At 40.8% G+C, this 17,142-nt stretch overlaps 2 protein-coding genes across 4 annotated transcripts in view; both read left to right on the top strand.

Annotated features, from left to right (window-relative positions):
• The window catches only part of LOC309665183 (uncharacterized protein), a gene marked incomplete at its 5' end in the record, with an annotated part of 58,810 nt that extends 47,412 nt beyond the window's left edge, over window positions 1-11,398 (top strand). The window contains one exon of the mRNA XM_082471397.1: window positions 8,519-11,398. Coding sequence (XP_082327523.1) covers window positions 8,519-8,666 — 148 coding nt within the window. The 3' untranslated portion in view covers window positions 8,667-11,398. The remainder of the gene's footprint in view (window positions 1-8,518) is intronic.
• A 260-nt stretch (window positions 11,399-11,658) lies between these two features.
• MLLT3 (MLLT3 super elongation complex subunit) overlaps window positions 11,659-17,142 on the top strand; it is a 252,074-nt gene continuing 246,590 nt past the window's right edge. The window contains exons 1-2 of one of the 3 annotated variants that reach the window (XM_082468037.1): window positions 11,659-11,908; window positions 13,283-13,463. In XM_082468037.1, the coding sequence (XP_082324163.1) occupies window positions 11,897-11,908; window positions 13,283-13,463 (193 nt within the window). In that variant the 5' untranslated portion in view covers window positions 11,659-11,896. Of the gene's footprint in view, window positions 11,909-12,192; window positions 12,362-13,282; window positions 13,464-17,142 lie in introns of those variants that run through there. The other 2 variants (XM_082468039.1, XM_082468038.1) reach the window with 2 other exon arrangements.

Genomic DNA, 17,142 nt, shown 5'->3' with positions numbered 1-17,142 from the left:
TCCAATTACTAGTTTTTTCCCCCCCACTTCTTATATAATTCCCCCATCACGGTTTTATTCTTTGTGAAAACATATTCTTTCCTGAAAAATGGATTTTAAATGACTAGTAGATGAGAAGTGTCATGGCTCAAACAAGGCATAATTTTTATTTTAGTTTTACCGTGATTGTTTCACACACGAAGAATGAGTACTTAGAAAATTGTGTGTGTTCACTGAAAGAAAAAAAAAATCCCAACATGAAAACTGACTTGGGGGCTTAAAAAATACTGCTTTCACCTTTGGTTTAACAGTTATTTGGGGGCCATCTTTATTTCTAGTTTAAATAAATTTTATACTATTAGCTTAATGAAAAGTTATTCTGAAAAAATTGTTTTTTCTATTCCCACAATAGAATAAGATGTCTCAAATTTGTTATTTTGGGAAAGTCTGCCACTTGGAGACAACTTCTTGATGTCAAAGAACTTCCTTTTTGAGAAATGTGCTTGGCTCAGAATTACTTATGCTCCCCAGTTTTGCCTAGTGGGCTTGCTTATACCCAAGAGTTAAATCATTTTATCTTTTTTTTTTTTTAATAAATTTATTTATTTATTTTTGGCTGCGTTGGGTCTTCGTTGCTGCGCACGGGCTTTCTCTAGTTGCGGCGGGGGGCTACTCTTCGTTGCGGTGCACAGGCTTCTCACTGCGGTGACTTCTCTTGTTGCAGAGCATGGGCTCTAGGCACGCGGGCTTCAGTGTTGTGGCTCGCAGGCTCTAGAGAGCAGGCTCAGTAGATGTGGTGCATGGGCTTAGTTGCTCCACAGCACGTGGGATCTTCCTGGACCAGGGCTCGAACCCGTGTCCCCTGCATTGGCAGGCGGATTCTCAAATGCGCCCTCAGGGAAGCCCAAAAATCATTTTATCTTTGACATTAAGGAGTAGTTTAGCCAACTTATATTTAGGTTAAAACTTTTAAAAGGAAAAAAATCTGCTAAGATTGATTTAATTCTGTTTGGAAGCATTTTTCATGCATATTCATATGAGTTCAGTGAACTCTTGACTCCAGACATGTAAAATTAAATAATGAAGCCTCTGCAATTACCTTCAGACCTAATTTTTCAAGGTTTCTACCCATGACACACAAAGTAGCTTTTGAAAATGACCAATTTTATTAAATTTGTGGGTGGGGTGGGGAGAGTGAAGTTAAAAACTGCTGCTATAATAAAACCAGACCAAGACTGTTTTAATTTATCCCAACTGGAAAAATGACGTTGGGTGCACCTCAACCTTGATGGCATTTTTTCATAAAGACAGAATCCTGTGTAGGGATAAATAGCTTGCTTCTCCATTCCCAAGCTGTTTTGAATTCCAACTGTGCCCATAATATCTTATTCATACTGTTTCTTGTTTTTTAACAAGTAGATTTAGTCCAGGAAATATATCATCTTGAAGAACTCAAAAACTAAATACTTGTACATTTTTCAACATTGCCTTTTAGCAGATTTTCTTATTTCTCTACATAGTTCCAAGTATTTCTTTCCTGTGCCTTCTCTTTTTTCTTCTATCTTTCTCTCTCTCTCCTTTAACCAACATTACTCCACCCAAATTACCTTCCCAACATTACTCCACCCAAATTGCCTTCATTACTCCACCCAAATTACCTTCCCAATTGAATTCTATCTAAAACTGCAAAGTTTAATTCTGTGTGTGCTTTACATATAATAGGTGTACAATAAATATCTGTTAAAAAATAAAGCTGTTAGGGAAACTGGTTATTCTTTTCTGTGCCACACTTTTCTAATATATTCCATCAACAGTTTTACAGATTGGTGGATCTAGGAGCAGAAGCAATGTCATCCACTTATATGGTAACTGCCAGTTTTACTTCTAATAAGGATTAGAGGGATCATAATTTCTTCCCATTCTTCCCAAAATAAAACAACAAAAATCAAAGCCTTAAGTGTCTGACAGTGAAAACATTTGTACCAAGTTGGTGAGTCAAGGAAAACAAAGTGATTTGAGATATTTTGTGTTGTGGCCTGGAAACTCTCTTTACATCGTTTACCTGCCAAGTGCAAATGACCTCTGCCTTCATGCTCAACTGAAGTTTTGGCTTGTAGATCAGTGTGATAGCTCTCTAATCAAAACATCAGGGGTATGGCAGGATCAGTACACAGTTTTAAGTATGGGTTTGTATAAGAGAATTAAAAGTCTTAACTGAGGGAAAAGTTAAGAGGTATGACATCTCTGAAGGACACCCTGGTACCTTTTGTTTACAGAGTAAACAGTTTGGGTAAGAACCACAGTATAACAATTAATTAACTGAGAAACTATACGGACTGTGTTATATGCAGTTACAGCTACCACATTGGGGTTACTGAATAAAAATCAAAATCTGTCTTTAAAATCTTTACCCTTAGAGTAAAAAGAATTTTTCCACAATAAAGTTATTATATTTATAATTCCCATACATTTTGTTTTGTGGTCTAGTGTGGATTATTTTTTTCTTAAAATGATTTGGATTTATCTTGTTTATGTGTTCTTTATTTTGGAGGGTTTTTTTTTTTCTCCACTTATTTCTCTCAATGACCTTCTCAGCCCCTGACTGACATTTTAGGGAATGAGTGGTGACTTTGTGCACTCTCTCTCAAGTTTGGAACGGGAACACACAGCTCTCCACCTTGTTCCTATTTTGTCTGCTCTTACCCCATTCCTCTCTCTGGTACGTGGTTGGCAAAAAAAATCCCCATAAGGATCCTGGCCCTAAAAATGAGAGCCTGAAGAGTAATTTATTAATCTGTTATTTGTTCAGAACTGCTGGCCAGTCTTTAGACATTGCATTGCCTGTTCTGGATCAAGAAAAGGTCCTATTCCTGATTCTGAGAAGTGCTAACCTGACAGGTGTCAGAGGTAGGTGACCTTTAAAGAAAATATTAACTGGGAACAAAAGCATTAGATGGTTTCTAAATGAGCCAAGGCTACTCATCCAGCTGCCCTTGAGCAATAAAAAAGGAAAGTCAGTGCATTAAACACCGGGTCAGTGATAAAAGCCATGAAAAAAAAAAATCTTTCTAAGTTAGGCAATGCTGATATTGGCAGTCCTTGAATGCTATTAAACGCACACACACACACTTCTTTTTGAGAAATGCTTAATGGAGCACAATTAAGCGGTCTGTAGAATTGAATGACCTTTAAATTGCTGTAATCTCATGAGGGAAACCTTTCACATACAGCATCTACTTTTGAAAGAACATTCACATGAAAATATTGTCACTAATTCAGCAGGGCATGCCAGACCCATGTCCTGTGTCTTGCTCCCTTTTGGAGCCCTTCATTGCCAGAAAAGCTGAGATCACTAAAGATGCTGACCTCAAACATATCAGTCAACCAAAAGCCATCACCCTTTTATAATTCAAAAACAAATTTGGTGATGAGCAGAAAGGGGAGATTATAAAGCCTCAAAGGGCCAAAAAAAAATTCTGACCTTCTATCTTTTCTTTAAAACAAAATCCTTTACATTATAATATTTTCTCTCCTCATTTTCCCTACTTTTGTTCTTGTTAAGCATTTTTTTTTTTTTTTTAGGAAACAAAAAGACATGCTATTGAAAAACCACACACTGAACTGTGAATTCAGAAATTAGTTTTGAATCTTGAGGATCATTTTCCCCCTAAAACTTACATTTTGAAAAAAAAAAAAAACTACAGGAAATGTAGTACAATGATCACCTCAATTCATTTGCATTCTCTCTTGCTCTCAGTTTATATGTATAACTTTATGGACTTATTTATTATTTTGATTGATCTACTTGAGAGTAAGTTATAAGTTACAGACATCACAACACTTTCCTAAACACTTCAGCATGTATTTCCTAAGAACTAGGAGAGTCTTCTATATAACCACAAAGCCATTAGCACATCCACTTAATTTAACCTTGATACCATATATATAGTACATATTCAAATTTCCTCAATTGTTCCAGGAATTTCCTGTCTGTTTTATTGTTTGTGTTAGTTTTTGGATCTAGAATCTAGTTAACTATTAAGTATTATATTTAGTTGTCACGTTTCTTTAGTTGCCTTTAGTCTGGAATATTTCCTCACTTTTTTTTTTAAGGCGAGAAGTCAGCTATGATACTGATTTTTGAAGAATCCAGGCTAGTTACCTTGTAAAGTGTCTCACATGACCTGAATTTGTCTGATTTCTTCCTCACAGTTAGATGCAAACACTTTTGGCAGGAATACGACACGGGTGATGCTACATGCTTTTCATTGCATCATATCAAGAGGCGTATGATGTCAGCTCATCTCATTATTGGTGATGTTAAGTCTGATCACTTGGTTAAGTGATGTCCACCAGATTTCTCCATTGTAAAGACTCTTTTCTCCCTTTGTAATTAATATGTAATATGTGGAATGATGCAATGAGCCATTGTATCATTGTGAATAATATTGTCTCCAAAAATCTTTCATTCTATACGTTCAATACATATTGGTGAGCCTTGACTAAATCTATTACTGCGTTGGTTGCCGCAAAATAATGATTTTTCAAACTCTATCATTCCTTTTATGTATATTAATTAGCTAGTATTTTTCTATAAGGAGACACTTTTCTTTTTACCTGCTCGCTAATTTTTTTAAAGTACCATTGCAGACGCATAGATTCTTTTTGAAACTCAAACTGTCCGAAGTTGACCAACTGCAGTCCTTAGAAATGAAATTTTGATTTGGAAGTACTCTCAGTACTTGTTTGCAACCTTAGTAAATAATTCCAACCTCTTTCTTTCTTTCTTTCTTTCTTTCTTTCTTTCTTTCTTTCTTTCTTTCTTTCTTTCTTTCTTTCTTTCCTTCTTCCTTTCTTTCTTTCTTTCCTTCCTTCTTTCCTTCCTTTCTTTCTTTCTTAAGGATTACTGCCAATGTCATGGCTAAATCTTTTTTCTTTCTTAAATAGAGATGTAAGTGAATAACAAGGGTTTATTGTTAAGTGCTTAATAACATCTTTTATTTTTTGTAACAACCTGTCAGCTCTAAGGCAATAATTATGAAATGACTTGAAATAAATAATAGTGTTAAAGGCATCCTATGCTTGTATCCTGAGTTTTCAAAGGACCAAGAACAGTGGCTGACCTTCAATGGACAGCCAATAAAAGTTAATTGAATGCACTGAATTAATAATAAAACCAAAATGTCAAAGTCATGAAGCAGAAGCCAAAAGATTGAAATAATATATATTAAGGGTCTAATTGTATAGAAATAAGTAAAGTTCTTTTCTATTCATAAGTGACTTTTATCTCCTTGTTAAAACTTGAAATTTCCCCCAAATTGCTACCAGTACAGTTCAGAAGATAGTCCTTCCCAGAGAAAGACAAATACTGTATGTTATCACTAACATGTGGAATCTAAAGAATAGAACAAATGAATGAATATAACAAAACAGAAACAGACTCACATACAGAAAACAAACTAGGGGTTACCAGTAAGGGGAGGAATGGGGAGGGGCAAGATAGGGGTAGGGGATTAAAAAGTACAGACTACTATATAAAAACAAGAATATATTGCATAGTACAGGAAATATAGCCAATATTTTATAATAACTTTAATTGTAGTATAACCTATGTTTCACTATGTCGTACACCTGAAACCAATATAATATTGTAAATCAACTATACTTTAATTAAAAAAAAAATCATCCTTCCCTAACTTTCCCTTATTTGATTTCGTGAAGAATACATAATAAAACTATGTAATTAGTAATAGCCTCTAGGAGTTCTTTTAATTCAGCACACTGGTAAATGAATATTCCTTCTTTCTTATCAATTTGTGTTGCTTCCTAGATCAATAGTTTTTTGCCAGATCACTCCATCTCTGGGATAACAAAGTGCTTATAAAAATTAGAAAGTGGGGTCCAAAAGAGGCATGTGGACTAATACACAAGCTTTCTGTGAGAAAAGCTATGAATGGAAATTGACAAATTAGATGCAGTCATGCACATTTTGTATAGTTAAAAAAAAACCCGACTCTAACATAAATTTACATTAAAAAAAAACCCACACATAAATTGTGTCATTGTAGATTATCTACAAAGTGGATAATATGCTCATGGATCATTCAGAGCTGACTGTAAATAGTTTAACTCAACCAGGATACTTGATCCTACCAGAAAATAGTAAATCACTCACTTCTTAGAGGCTTAGTATTATTTTCAAACCATTCTCAAACCATTTAATACACGGAAGGGAGTAATTTCTTCTTCCTAAATTTCTCTGGCAGTTTTAATTGAAGTTTGACCTGTCAACATTAGTTCATAGGCCCAATATGTTATTTTTTCATTTTTACCAAATAAGGCAAAATATAATTTATGATTTTAGGATAAAGTGATTATTTTAACTCTCCATTCTTAATATGTGAATGGGAGAGGTGAAATCATATATAAAAACAGAATTTACACTGAAAATCAAGGAGGTCCAATCATTATCTAAAGAAAGACAGGAAATTGTACAATAACCTTTGAAGAGATGCCAGAGATACATAAAGATAGAGCAAAATGGTCTACTTTTTAGATAGATTGTTTTATAGCAAGCAGTTTCAATTTACCATGTATTTTACCTATAAATATTTCACTGGGATTCTTGTATATATTAGGAAGACATTTTCAATCATACTATATCAACTGACCTCCAATATTTATCTTGTTTCATATTGTTGGTCTTTTATAACATCCTTGATTAATTTTCAGGCCTTGAGGTGCTATTTATTAAATTAGGGATGCAGCCCACTAAATTAATAAATTATTACTGTGGAGGCATTCTTGTCTTCTGAATGTATAAGTACATTGCTTAAATTACTCTTAGGGAATAATTTACACATGAAGAGGCTCTGGTGGTTAAAAAAGCTTTGTGTATTTCTTATCTCTGGAAATAGTCTTGGAAGAGGTGCTTAAGAGGGTATCAAAGCAATTGTTTTTTCAAAGTGGTAGTGATTTGTACTATTCGGGGGTTCCCAATACACTATCCTAGAACTGTGAATTAAATATAATGTTAAAAAATAACATTTTGAACCAAAAATTTCCATAAGAAACAGAGATTCTGTCTCAAATGAGAAAATATGCTCATGATCTTGAAAAGGCTTAGTAAGCTTTCTTTCATTGTGAGATTTTTTTTTTTTCTTAGAAGAGCTGCAATAAAGTGAACATGGAAAACACTTCAGATCAAGGAAAAAGAAATTAGAACTTGGCTGCTGTTGCAAAAAAGATATTACTCCCCTCCCACCTTATTTTAAGTATTAAAAGGTGGAATTGAGGGCAATGCCCCTGGGCTTCTAATCTTGTGCCACTCTTTTTCTTGTCCTTGGGCTGTTCGTGTCAAATTTGTATGCTGCTTGCTTATGTGTGACACACATCTCTATCCCAAATATAGGCATTATAAAATTTTTAAAAAGATATGGTTTTGGTAAAACATTTCCCTTGGGTCCTAAACTCTGTGACAGCAGGAACCCTGTCATTCTTATATTCTTAGAGATTAACTCTGTGCCTGGCACATGGAATAGGAGAAATATCATTTTGGTGAATGAATGTATGGGTGAAATACACAGAAAAAGTGCACTATTATGGAAAAAAATCCTTAATTATTCTGAGTCTAATATTTGCAAGATGTTTGGTTATGTCTGTCCCATTATCTGTTTTTTTTCCATGCATATTCTTCCTTTTCCCCCAAAATCCAGACAGCAAAGAATGAGCAATGGTTAATTTTAATTGATTTGATTATTTGAGTTTGTACATCAGTAATCTATCACAAGTAAGTAAAATTCTATTGAGAAACAACCACTGCTCCTTGACACCATAATTACTCTTTAAAGGAGTTATATTGTGCTAGAAACATCCAAACTGGCCTCAACTTCTAACTAAACAAACCAATTGCAAATAAAAGGACTGGAGCCAAAATGATGGTGTAGGGCAGTGGCAATGGTGGTGGCAGTGATTAGGAGTTAATATCCATCCCAGACACCGTCTTCTTTTATTCTTCATCAAGCATTTTATTTGATATGATGGTGTCAATTGCTTTTCTTTTCTGCTCCTCAAAACTAACCCTATGGTGCTTCACACTGTGCTAAGTACTACAGTATGAATTTTGGTAAGATAATTGCTTTTTGTATAAATAAATGGTTTTATCCTCATCACTTCCATTTAATTTTTTTTTTTTTTTTGGTATTTAGAACTGAAAAAATTTGTCTCAAAACTTATTTGCAAAATCCTTTTTATAACTAAAAAAAATACTTTCTATAATTACATTGTCAAGTACCCAAAAAGTTGTTTCACATTTGTACCTCCCTTAAAGTGCAAGGATCTTCAGATGTGCTGGGTACAAAATTAATCTGCTGTTATTTCTGTTTTGAATCCTTTTAATTAATAGACAGCTTGTTAGAATAGGCTATAAATAATACATCGAAAGACTGGCATAAATTCCTTTGCCCAAAAGTTGAATCTACATTATTCATGGTTGTGTTATCTTTCCTTTTTTCCCCCTCCTTGTCCTTTTGTTGCAAAGAGGTCACGTAAGGACGTCCGTGGAAGGGCTCCGTGCGCCATCTACTGACGAAATCTGTATTTCCAGTGTCTGGAGAACGAGAATTACACCTCCGGTTTTTAAAGCAGTCTCTGAGAAAGGAGGAATAATGGGAAAAGACCTTCTCTGACTCTCTGGCTTATTGGTGACTCCTGTAATAAATCCGAATTCAGCAAATACATAATTCAGAAAGGAGACATCAGTCCCTCAGCGGGTGTACGAGTTATAGAGAGAATCCCAAGACATCCCAGTTGGCATTGGAAGAAGTTAGCCAAACCCTGAAGTCAACTCAAACGAAAAATGGATTGTTTTTTTTTCACCTGTGTGCTAAGCTAGACTCGCTGCCTAATGGTTGCCACTTTATAAGAAATGGCTTTTTTTTTTTAAATTTTTATTGGAGTAGAGTTGATTTACAGTGTTGTGTTAGTTTCCTGTACAGCAAAGTGAATCAGTTATACATATACATATATCTGCTCTTTTTTAGATTCTTTTCCCTTATAGGTCATTACAGAGTACTGAGTAGAGTTCCCTGTGCTATACAGTAGGTCCTTATTAGTTATCTACTTTATATATAGTAGTGTGTATATGTCAATCCCAATCTCCCAATTTATCCCTCCCCCCTGCTTTCCCTCCTGGTAGTAAGTCAGAGAAAGACAAATATCATATGGTATTGCTTATATGTGGAACCTCATTTGCTTTTCAGCAGTCACTTTCAATGTCTTGCCTGAAAGGAGGGTGTCCCGTAGGAATGGTAAGCCATGTGGCAGGTCTCTTCAGGGAGGGGGCTTTATCTGGCACCCCTAAGTCATGGCATATAGGAAGCTCCTACTTTATTCTCCCCTGCAAAAGGCCATGTAAGATGGTAAGAATGCAGTGGAAAAGGGGGAATTTTCCAGGTTTAATTCAGAAGGAGCAAAGCACAGGTGGCCCCAAAGCAGGGACTCTTCCAGCCCCACCCCATCATGATACACTTCACCAGCTTGGGCAGAAACAGGAAGTAGGTGAGGGCAACACAGAGCCCTGTGAATGTGACCAGGGCACCAAAGAAATGGCTTTATTAATGGCACATCCAGATAACCATCAGTTTCCTATCTTATTATTCCAAAGGACTTCTCTCCAGTTTGATTATTTTATTTAAAAATTAAATAATGCATAACAAGTAGGTCCACCCTTCATGTAGATCCTAACACATATCTTGTCAATGTGTATGTAAACTTAGTCCTTATACACACAGACACAACTACACGTACACCTGCAAGATGACAAGCATCAATGTACATGTGGGTCAGCTGCGAAATCTAAGCTCTTGGACTTGGATTAAAATGTTTCTATCTTCAACTGTTCTCTCCATTATATACTAAATCCAGTAAAAGGGTGGGAGGAATCGGGGTACACAGGTAAAAGAAGCTTTCTTGGTTGTAAGTGGGAGAGAGCAGAGTATCAGTTTTAGGGGTTAAAACCACTTGAATCGGAGGTTGCACTGGAAATTAAAATTGGCCCGAAGCGGTCCGATGTGATGTGGATTATCTTCGCGTGAGCAGCTGGGAGAACTGACAAATTAACGTCGAGGATCCCGGATGCCCCAGCTAACCTCCTTCCCCCTATATCGCTCTCTTTAATCCAAGGGCCCAGACAACTTGCTTTCGTGGTTTGAAGAAAGACAAAACGAAAAGAAGAAAGCAAGAAAGTTGAGCCAAAAAATAAAAGAGAGGCAAGTAAAGAGGGAAGGCAGGGAGAAGAGAATGAAGCCAAGAGAAAGATTCAGAAAGAAGTTGGGAGGTAGGAAAAAGGGGAGAAAAGGAAAAAGATAGAGCAAAAAAGGAATGAGGGCAAAGAAGATGCAAGGATCCTTCTTTAACGAACCGAAGTTACACACATCTTTCACTTTCAAATCAGTTGTCTAGATCTTATCCGTTTCCTTTGTAAAGGTTGTCTGTGTTGCTAAAGGAAGCTAGTCAGTACTCCTACCCCGCCCCACGCGTGGCTGCGCTGTTCTGTCCCCGGCCACCGAGACCAAGTACAACCCGAGTGGAAACCTTTGCAGGAGCGCGACTCTGGGAACACTCCTGCGACTGGTTATCACCCGTGAGCCTAACAGGATTAATACCCAGAGATGGATTACGTTGGCTGTCGCCAATACGCCTAAAGATTATAATCCAATTTATGCACATTACAGCCAGTGTTAACTTTATCTGCTATTTTAAGACTCCCAGTTGCCCCGCGCGTCCTTAGAGGACAATTTGCCACGTTCTTATGCAACCCAGCAGGCTGTCTGGAGTGGGAGCCTCCCCCAAAAAACTCCCAGCCTGGTCCCCGAGGGTCTGCACCCAGCACTCCCAGGTATCTCGCCTTCACCTGGGCACCGCTTTGTGGTGCATCCCAGCCGGGGATTACCAACGCGGGAGGCGTTCCCTGGGAAGGAACTACCCTTCTAGCTTCTCTCTCTTGTTCATTTCATTTTAAAATTTTCGGTGGCGGTGGCAGTGGCAGAAGGGCGGGGGTGAGTGGATGGGGAAGGGGGCCAGGGAATTGTTGCCGGTTATAACCGTCTCAGCGACTGCTTTTAGATGCTTGTTTGTAAGGGTGGCATTTCTCTCGCTCTGTCTTTAAATAAGTTTGTTTGGGTGTGAGTTCTTGCCTTTTCAGCACAAAACCATAAAAAGACGTGGTGGAAAGTGAAAGAAAGCCCCCTCTCTCCCCCGAGCGTGCTAACTAACGCCAAAGACTTGATTTAACACCCCTTCTCCGGCGGCTGGGGGCTCTAGGCAGTGGCTACATTCCAGCAGTTTTAATCCGTTTTTTATTGTAGGGCGAGAGGAGTTTACACAGGGGCTGGGATGGCTCCCCAGCTGGCCGCTCTCCCTACTCCAGCGCCCCTTCCCCGCCCTTCTCCCTACTTCCCCCCACCCCCCAGCAGGAACCTGTTACTTTAAGCGAGGCGTTCCAGTGTGGCGGTGCGGGCTGCCGGGGTTTCGGGTGGGTGGCCGGTGATTGGCTCTTTCGAGCTCCCCCTGGCTCGCTCGCTCGGCCTCCCCGCCCGCTCCGCCCCGCCCGCGCGCCCTCCCTCCGCTCCGTGAGGCTCGGAGCCCCGGTGTCAGGCGCCACGGCGCATGCTCCGGAATCTCATCCTCTGGCCCTGGAGCTGCTGCTGCTGCTGCTGCTTTTGCTTTTGGGGCTGAGTTTAATAAGCGAGCGAGCGAGCAAGCGAACGCGGGGGGAAAAAGACAGAGAATGTCCGCCATCTACCCTCCGCTCCTGGGCGCGCTCTCATTCATAGCAGCCTCTTCATGAATTACAGCTGAGGGGGGCGGGGGAGGGGGGTACCACACAACACCCCAGCAAACCTCCGGGCCCCCAGGCATGGCTAGCTCGGTAAGTACATGCAAAAATAATAATAAAAGACCCCCACCCCCCGCCTTTCCTCCCTCGCCCTGCGCCGCCGCCGCCGCAGCCCAGACAGCGCCAGCGCTCCGCGGTTCCAATTAGAGAAAGGTTGGTACGGCTTGCAGGGAGCTGCTGCCTCTCCCTCAGCCTCCGCTCCCCTCCCTCCCTCCCCCCCCCGGCGCGCGCACACACACACACACACACACACACACACTCACACACTAACACACACTCGCCCCTCCACCCCCCGCGCCTCCCTCCTCGCCTCTCTTTGCAATCGCAAGAAGCGCACTCTCGCTCACACGCGCGCACTCACACACACACTCACACACGGTGGAAGGAGGCGAATAATAACTCAGCCATATTTCAGCTGCCGCCGCCGCCGGGAGCCGCGGGCACAGTCCGGGGACGCGGCGAGCAGCCTCGCCGGCCGCTACGATGGTGCGTTCTCCGCGGCGCGCGAGTGTGAGCCGGAGTGTGCGGGCTGACAGCGGCGGGGCCGCACGCAACTTTGCCCCCGCGCCGGGTTGTGCGCAGTCGGGGCTCGGCGGCTGTCCGCCCGCCGCCCTGCCTTTCTGAATTTCATTTTTGGGGGGAGGTGGGAGGTACTTTGGGGCCACTTTGGCTTTTGGAAGTGTGTTGCGGGGGCTCTCTTAGGCTGGCCTCGCCGATCGCGTGGGGCTTTTCGCTGGGGGGGGGTGCGGGGTACCTTAAGTTATGGACGCCTCGGCGTGTTTTCCTGCGGGCGTGTGTGTGTGCGTGTGTGTGTGACGACGTCTCACTTTTGTTGTGCACGAACCCCGTGGTAAGAGCACGGGAGTTTGTGCCCATCGGCGGAGGCTGCCTGTAGTTTCCATTCCGCCTGGCACAGCGCTCCACACGCACGCACACACACACGTACACAAAGACTTCCTCGGCGTGTGCCTGTCGCCGCGGCACTTTCGGGGTGGGGGCTCGCCAGAACCCCCCTCGGGGGTCCCAGTTACTTCCCCTCCCACGCCGGGCAGCCGCCCGGGCATCGCCTCCTAATTGTCTCTAATTTGTTTCCGATGCATTCGTTGTCGTGCTTGTAGTGGATGAGCGTGCTCGCCCCTCTTTACCCCCCAACAACCGGACCCCCCTTCCCGATCGGGGGTAACATTCCGTTACAATCCCGGCGGGTGTGGATGCGGGCCCGGGGGCGTGTATTTGGGGGTGTGGGGTGTGCGCGCCCACGCGCGTGAAACGTGGATGCAGAGGGCACCGCCGTTTCCTTTTATGTGCGTTTCAAGAAGGAGGAAAAAAAATGTCAGGCGCAATGTTCAGTGTCGAACGGTCGCCTTCCTGTTGTTCACGGCTGTCTCTCCTCCCCCATGCCCGCAGTGTGCCGTGCAGGTGAAGCTGGAGCTGGGGCACCGCGCCCAGGTGAGGAAAAAACCCACCGTGGAAGGCTTCACCCACGACTGGATGGTGTTCGTGCGCGGCCCGGAGCACAGTAACATACAGCACTTTGTGGAGAAAGTCGTCTTCCACTTGCACGAAAGCTTTCCTAGGCCAAAAAGAGGTAGGGCTCGAATACAAAAGGAGCTTGATAAAAAATGTCTTTGCTGGAGGAGGAAACAATCGCTTGGCCCGGGCGGTCCCCCTGCCCCTCTCCCCGCCCCCCGCGTCGCGCTCGCTGGCGTAGCTCGGGACCGGGGTGCGCGGCGCCGCGCTGGCCAGGTCCCCGCTCCCGCCCGCGCGCGCGCCACTTCGGCTCCGTGAAAGTCACCGCAGAGAAAGGACTGTCAGGTGTCGAGTGTTTATTCATCCCAAGCCAGCCCTCACCGGTCCTCTGGGGTTAGCCGCGGGTTCTGCGGGGAAGGTGCAATTAGTTGTTGGGTTTGGAGGCGTGGGGAGCGGGGCTGGAGGGAATAAACAGCTTGCGCCTTTTTTTGTTTTTAAACCTGGAGAAATTGAGATTTACCTGTGTTGTTAGCAGAGGATGCATGGGATGTACTTATTGTTCCGTCTTGAGAAGTCGCCTGTCTTTAAGGTCTTTTCTTCCTTCCTCCCTGTGTATGAGGCTTTAGGTACCAGTTGTCATAGACTTTTCTTTTTGTGGGTTAGCCACCCCGACCTCCCACCGTCAGGATTTATGTTCGGTTTGGGGGGGGGGGCACTTACTGGTTCCTAGCTCCCCGACGGCACTTGGTTGCTCATTCGATTTTGAGCAGCGTTCAGAAGTGTCTGCCCCATGTGATCTGCAGGGAAGAGAGTCCCTGCAAAGGTCGAAGCTAAGTTTCAGAGCAACGGTGTTGTCTTGCCTTCTGCTTCATTCCTTCCTCACCTTGGTTTTTAGCCTTGGTGTCTGGTTTGCATAATTCTGCTCAGCCTCTGCGGTCCCAAACATTTTCCATAAAGGACAGTTTTGAAAAAAGAGGAACAGAGTGTTATTTTGCAAGAAATTTAAAGAGGGTTTGAGAAATCCCCATTTCTGTTCCCTTCAGCCTCTGGAAAGCTACTGTCTGGTTGTTTTAGTTGGATTAGTGGAGGTAACAGTACAAATACAATAAGGTGCTTTGTTTGTGAGCAGGTTTATTTATCTAAGTCGACACAATGGTTAGTAGTTATCTTCCATTTGATCCGTAATCTTTATTGGCATCTAGAACTCCTGCAGTTTCTTAGCTTAACATCATAATAAATCCATTCTGCTTAGAGCTACGTGGAAATTATTGAACATTCAGGGGCTTGAATAAAGAAAGGAGAAATGCTCTGTGCCTTAGAGGTGGCAGAGGTTTATGTTAATGCTTATTTTTGTTTCCAGAGCTCTTGTAATGGGACTTAGGATTGTATGTTTTGCCTATAGTGGTTTGTTTTATAGCTGCTCTTGAAAACTCAAACAGTTGAATTTGATGTGCTTTGCTGGATGGTTAATAAATGAATCCAGCGTCTAAGAGAGGGGTAGGGATATGCATGGTCTATCGGAAATAACATTTAGATTTTGTTAGCATTTTATATCAGAATATAGCCAGAGATATTATACTTAAATTTTCCTCCAAACTGTAATGAAGATGAGTATTGTCAAGTTTCTGTCGTTATGTGAGGTTGGGTCTGATGCTTTTTGCGATCTCGCTTTCCGTTTTCCATGTGTCCATAGAGCCACAGCAGAGGAGTTTAAACAAAAGAAACCACCTTCTAAGATCCTTTGTACACACTGTTACAACTACTTGCTGTTATACATTTCAAGATGAAATACCCTTAACAACAACAACAACAACAACAACAAAAGCAATATTTATTATATTAGGAAAACTAAGCCAGCTGGCCGAAGATGTAGCTCTTAAGATAACTTTGTTTAGGCACCTTAACAATCAACAAATTGGCATTATGAAATTAAAGATGATCAACCTCTCCATATTTCACCACTGTTTCTCTGCTTCAGTGGGTGTGTGTGGTTTCCTTTTATTTCCCATACTTAATGATTTTCTGTCCAGCCTGAGGGTATGTGAGAGTGGTGTCTGTACAGCCCACACCTGGGAGTTTTGTTGCTAGGTGTGGTAAGTGGCTTGATAACACTGATGTCTCCTCAGACGCCTCTAGTGAGAGATGTCTGCTTGTTGGTTGGACTCTTCAATTTTTATTCTCAACTGTGGAGTTTCTTTATGTAGTCTATAAGCCATTGTTTCAAAATGTTTATTTTTGGATTTTTATTTGTATGTGTGCTTCCCATGATGTGACAAGTCCTGGGAAAAATGCCAGCTTACATAGCCCAGGAGAGACCTTGTCATACTGTAATTACACATGATTCAGATTGCAAGAGAAGGTTTCTCTGTTCATTGGGAATAGTTAGTTGTAAATTAAGGTAACACCAAACATGCCACTTAATCCTGGGACTTATTTTTTGTCTTATAAGGTCTTTCAAAATGATAAGAATAAATACAGAATAAGAATGCCAGGCATTTCTGAGTCTACTTCCATACTTTTTTAAGGTGTTATATTTTTGATATTATGGACTATAAACAGGAGGATTGCAAATGGGAGAAACTGCAAAAATGGTTTTGTGAAAAATCTGAGTTACAAGAAATGCACATACTGTAAACTGTAAATGGCTATTAATAATGACAATTTAAATCACTTTCAATATATACGGTAGTTGATAAACAGAAGTGGGCTTAGATCTGAGGATGAACTGCTCAAGCCACAAAAATGGATGAGTTCTTAGTTTCATAAATCTTTGGTTTGGAAAAGCGAATTGATTTTCAGGTTGATTTCCTTTATTTCACAGTAATATTATGAGAACTTGTAGAGGAGGAAATTACAGTAAGTTCAACTTGTTGCCCAGTGAGAATTACGTATACAGTTTCAGAATTGAGCTAATTGGACTTGAATTAATAAGGTTTTACTCTGTCCTAAAGACAGTTTCAATTTAAAACTACTAGCACAAAGTCCTAAAAGAAGATTTTGATGAAATAGTGAAGCCTGGAATAGCCATTAGCCATTACAGAATCGGCAGGTCAAACTATAATGCATTTTAAAACTATCTACTTGCAAAAAAAGACTATATTTTATTTATTAGTATCAAAGATTTATAATAGTCTGATATGACTGAAATGAATAGTCATATTCAAAACATTTCATTTAAAATATTAATGTTTTCATTTTCAGCATGATGTGAATTTGAGTGAACTTTCTTTCCAATTACTGCCATCCATACTATTGCAGTCTGTTCCATTGACGTTTATGATATGAAATCTGTTGCTTATTATTTTCTGTAAGCTAATTTGGCCACTGGTATGATTTGATAGCTTTTTATTTGTAGCCTTAGTCCTTTGAGTGGGCAGATAAAGCATGATACATTTACACTTATAACTTTCCTTTGATTTAAGTGTTTGAGCCCAGCTTTACTGTGTAGTTCTGATTTGTGTTAAATAGTTTTCCGAAATAATTTGAATAACTTTTTATCAGGGTATCTAAAATTTGAGGGGTTACTAGTTGAAAATACGAGGTGCACCTGAAGTATTTTCTCTCCTGAGGTATTTAAAAGGTTTATGGAAAAAACAAAGATGGGTACTGACACATTCAGTGAGTGTTAATGAGATTTGTGTAGAGTTCTGTATGGAATTAAGATGACCAATGAGAACAGTTTTACAACTTGACATTTTGAAGCAACATAAAATATAATTCACCAATTAAAAAGCTGAATTGCTGGAGGAAATCTCATGTGCGGTTAGTGAGAATGTACATTGGGCACGGACATTTTG

Source organism: Balaenoptera physalus (genome assembly GCF_965194825.1).
Source record: "Balaenoptera physalus genome assembly, chromosome: 7".
Taxonomy (NCBI): domain Eukaryota; kingdom Metazoa; phylum Chordata; class Mammalia; order Artiodactyla; family Balaenopteridae; genus Balaenoptera; species Balaenoptera physalus.
Note: the sequence above shows the minus strand (reverse complement) of the source record. Positions and strands in the feature narration are given on the sequence as shown.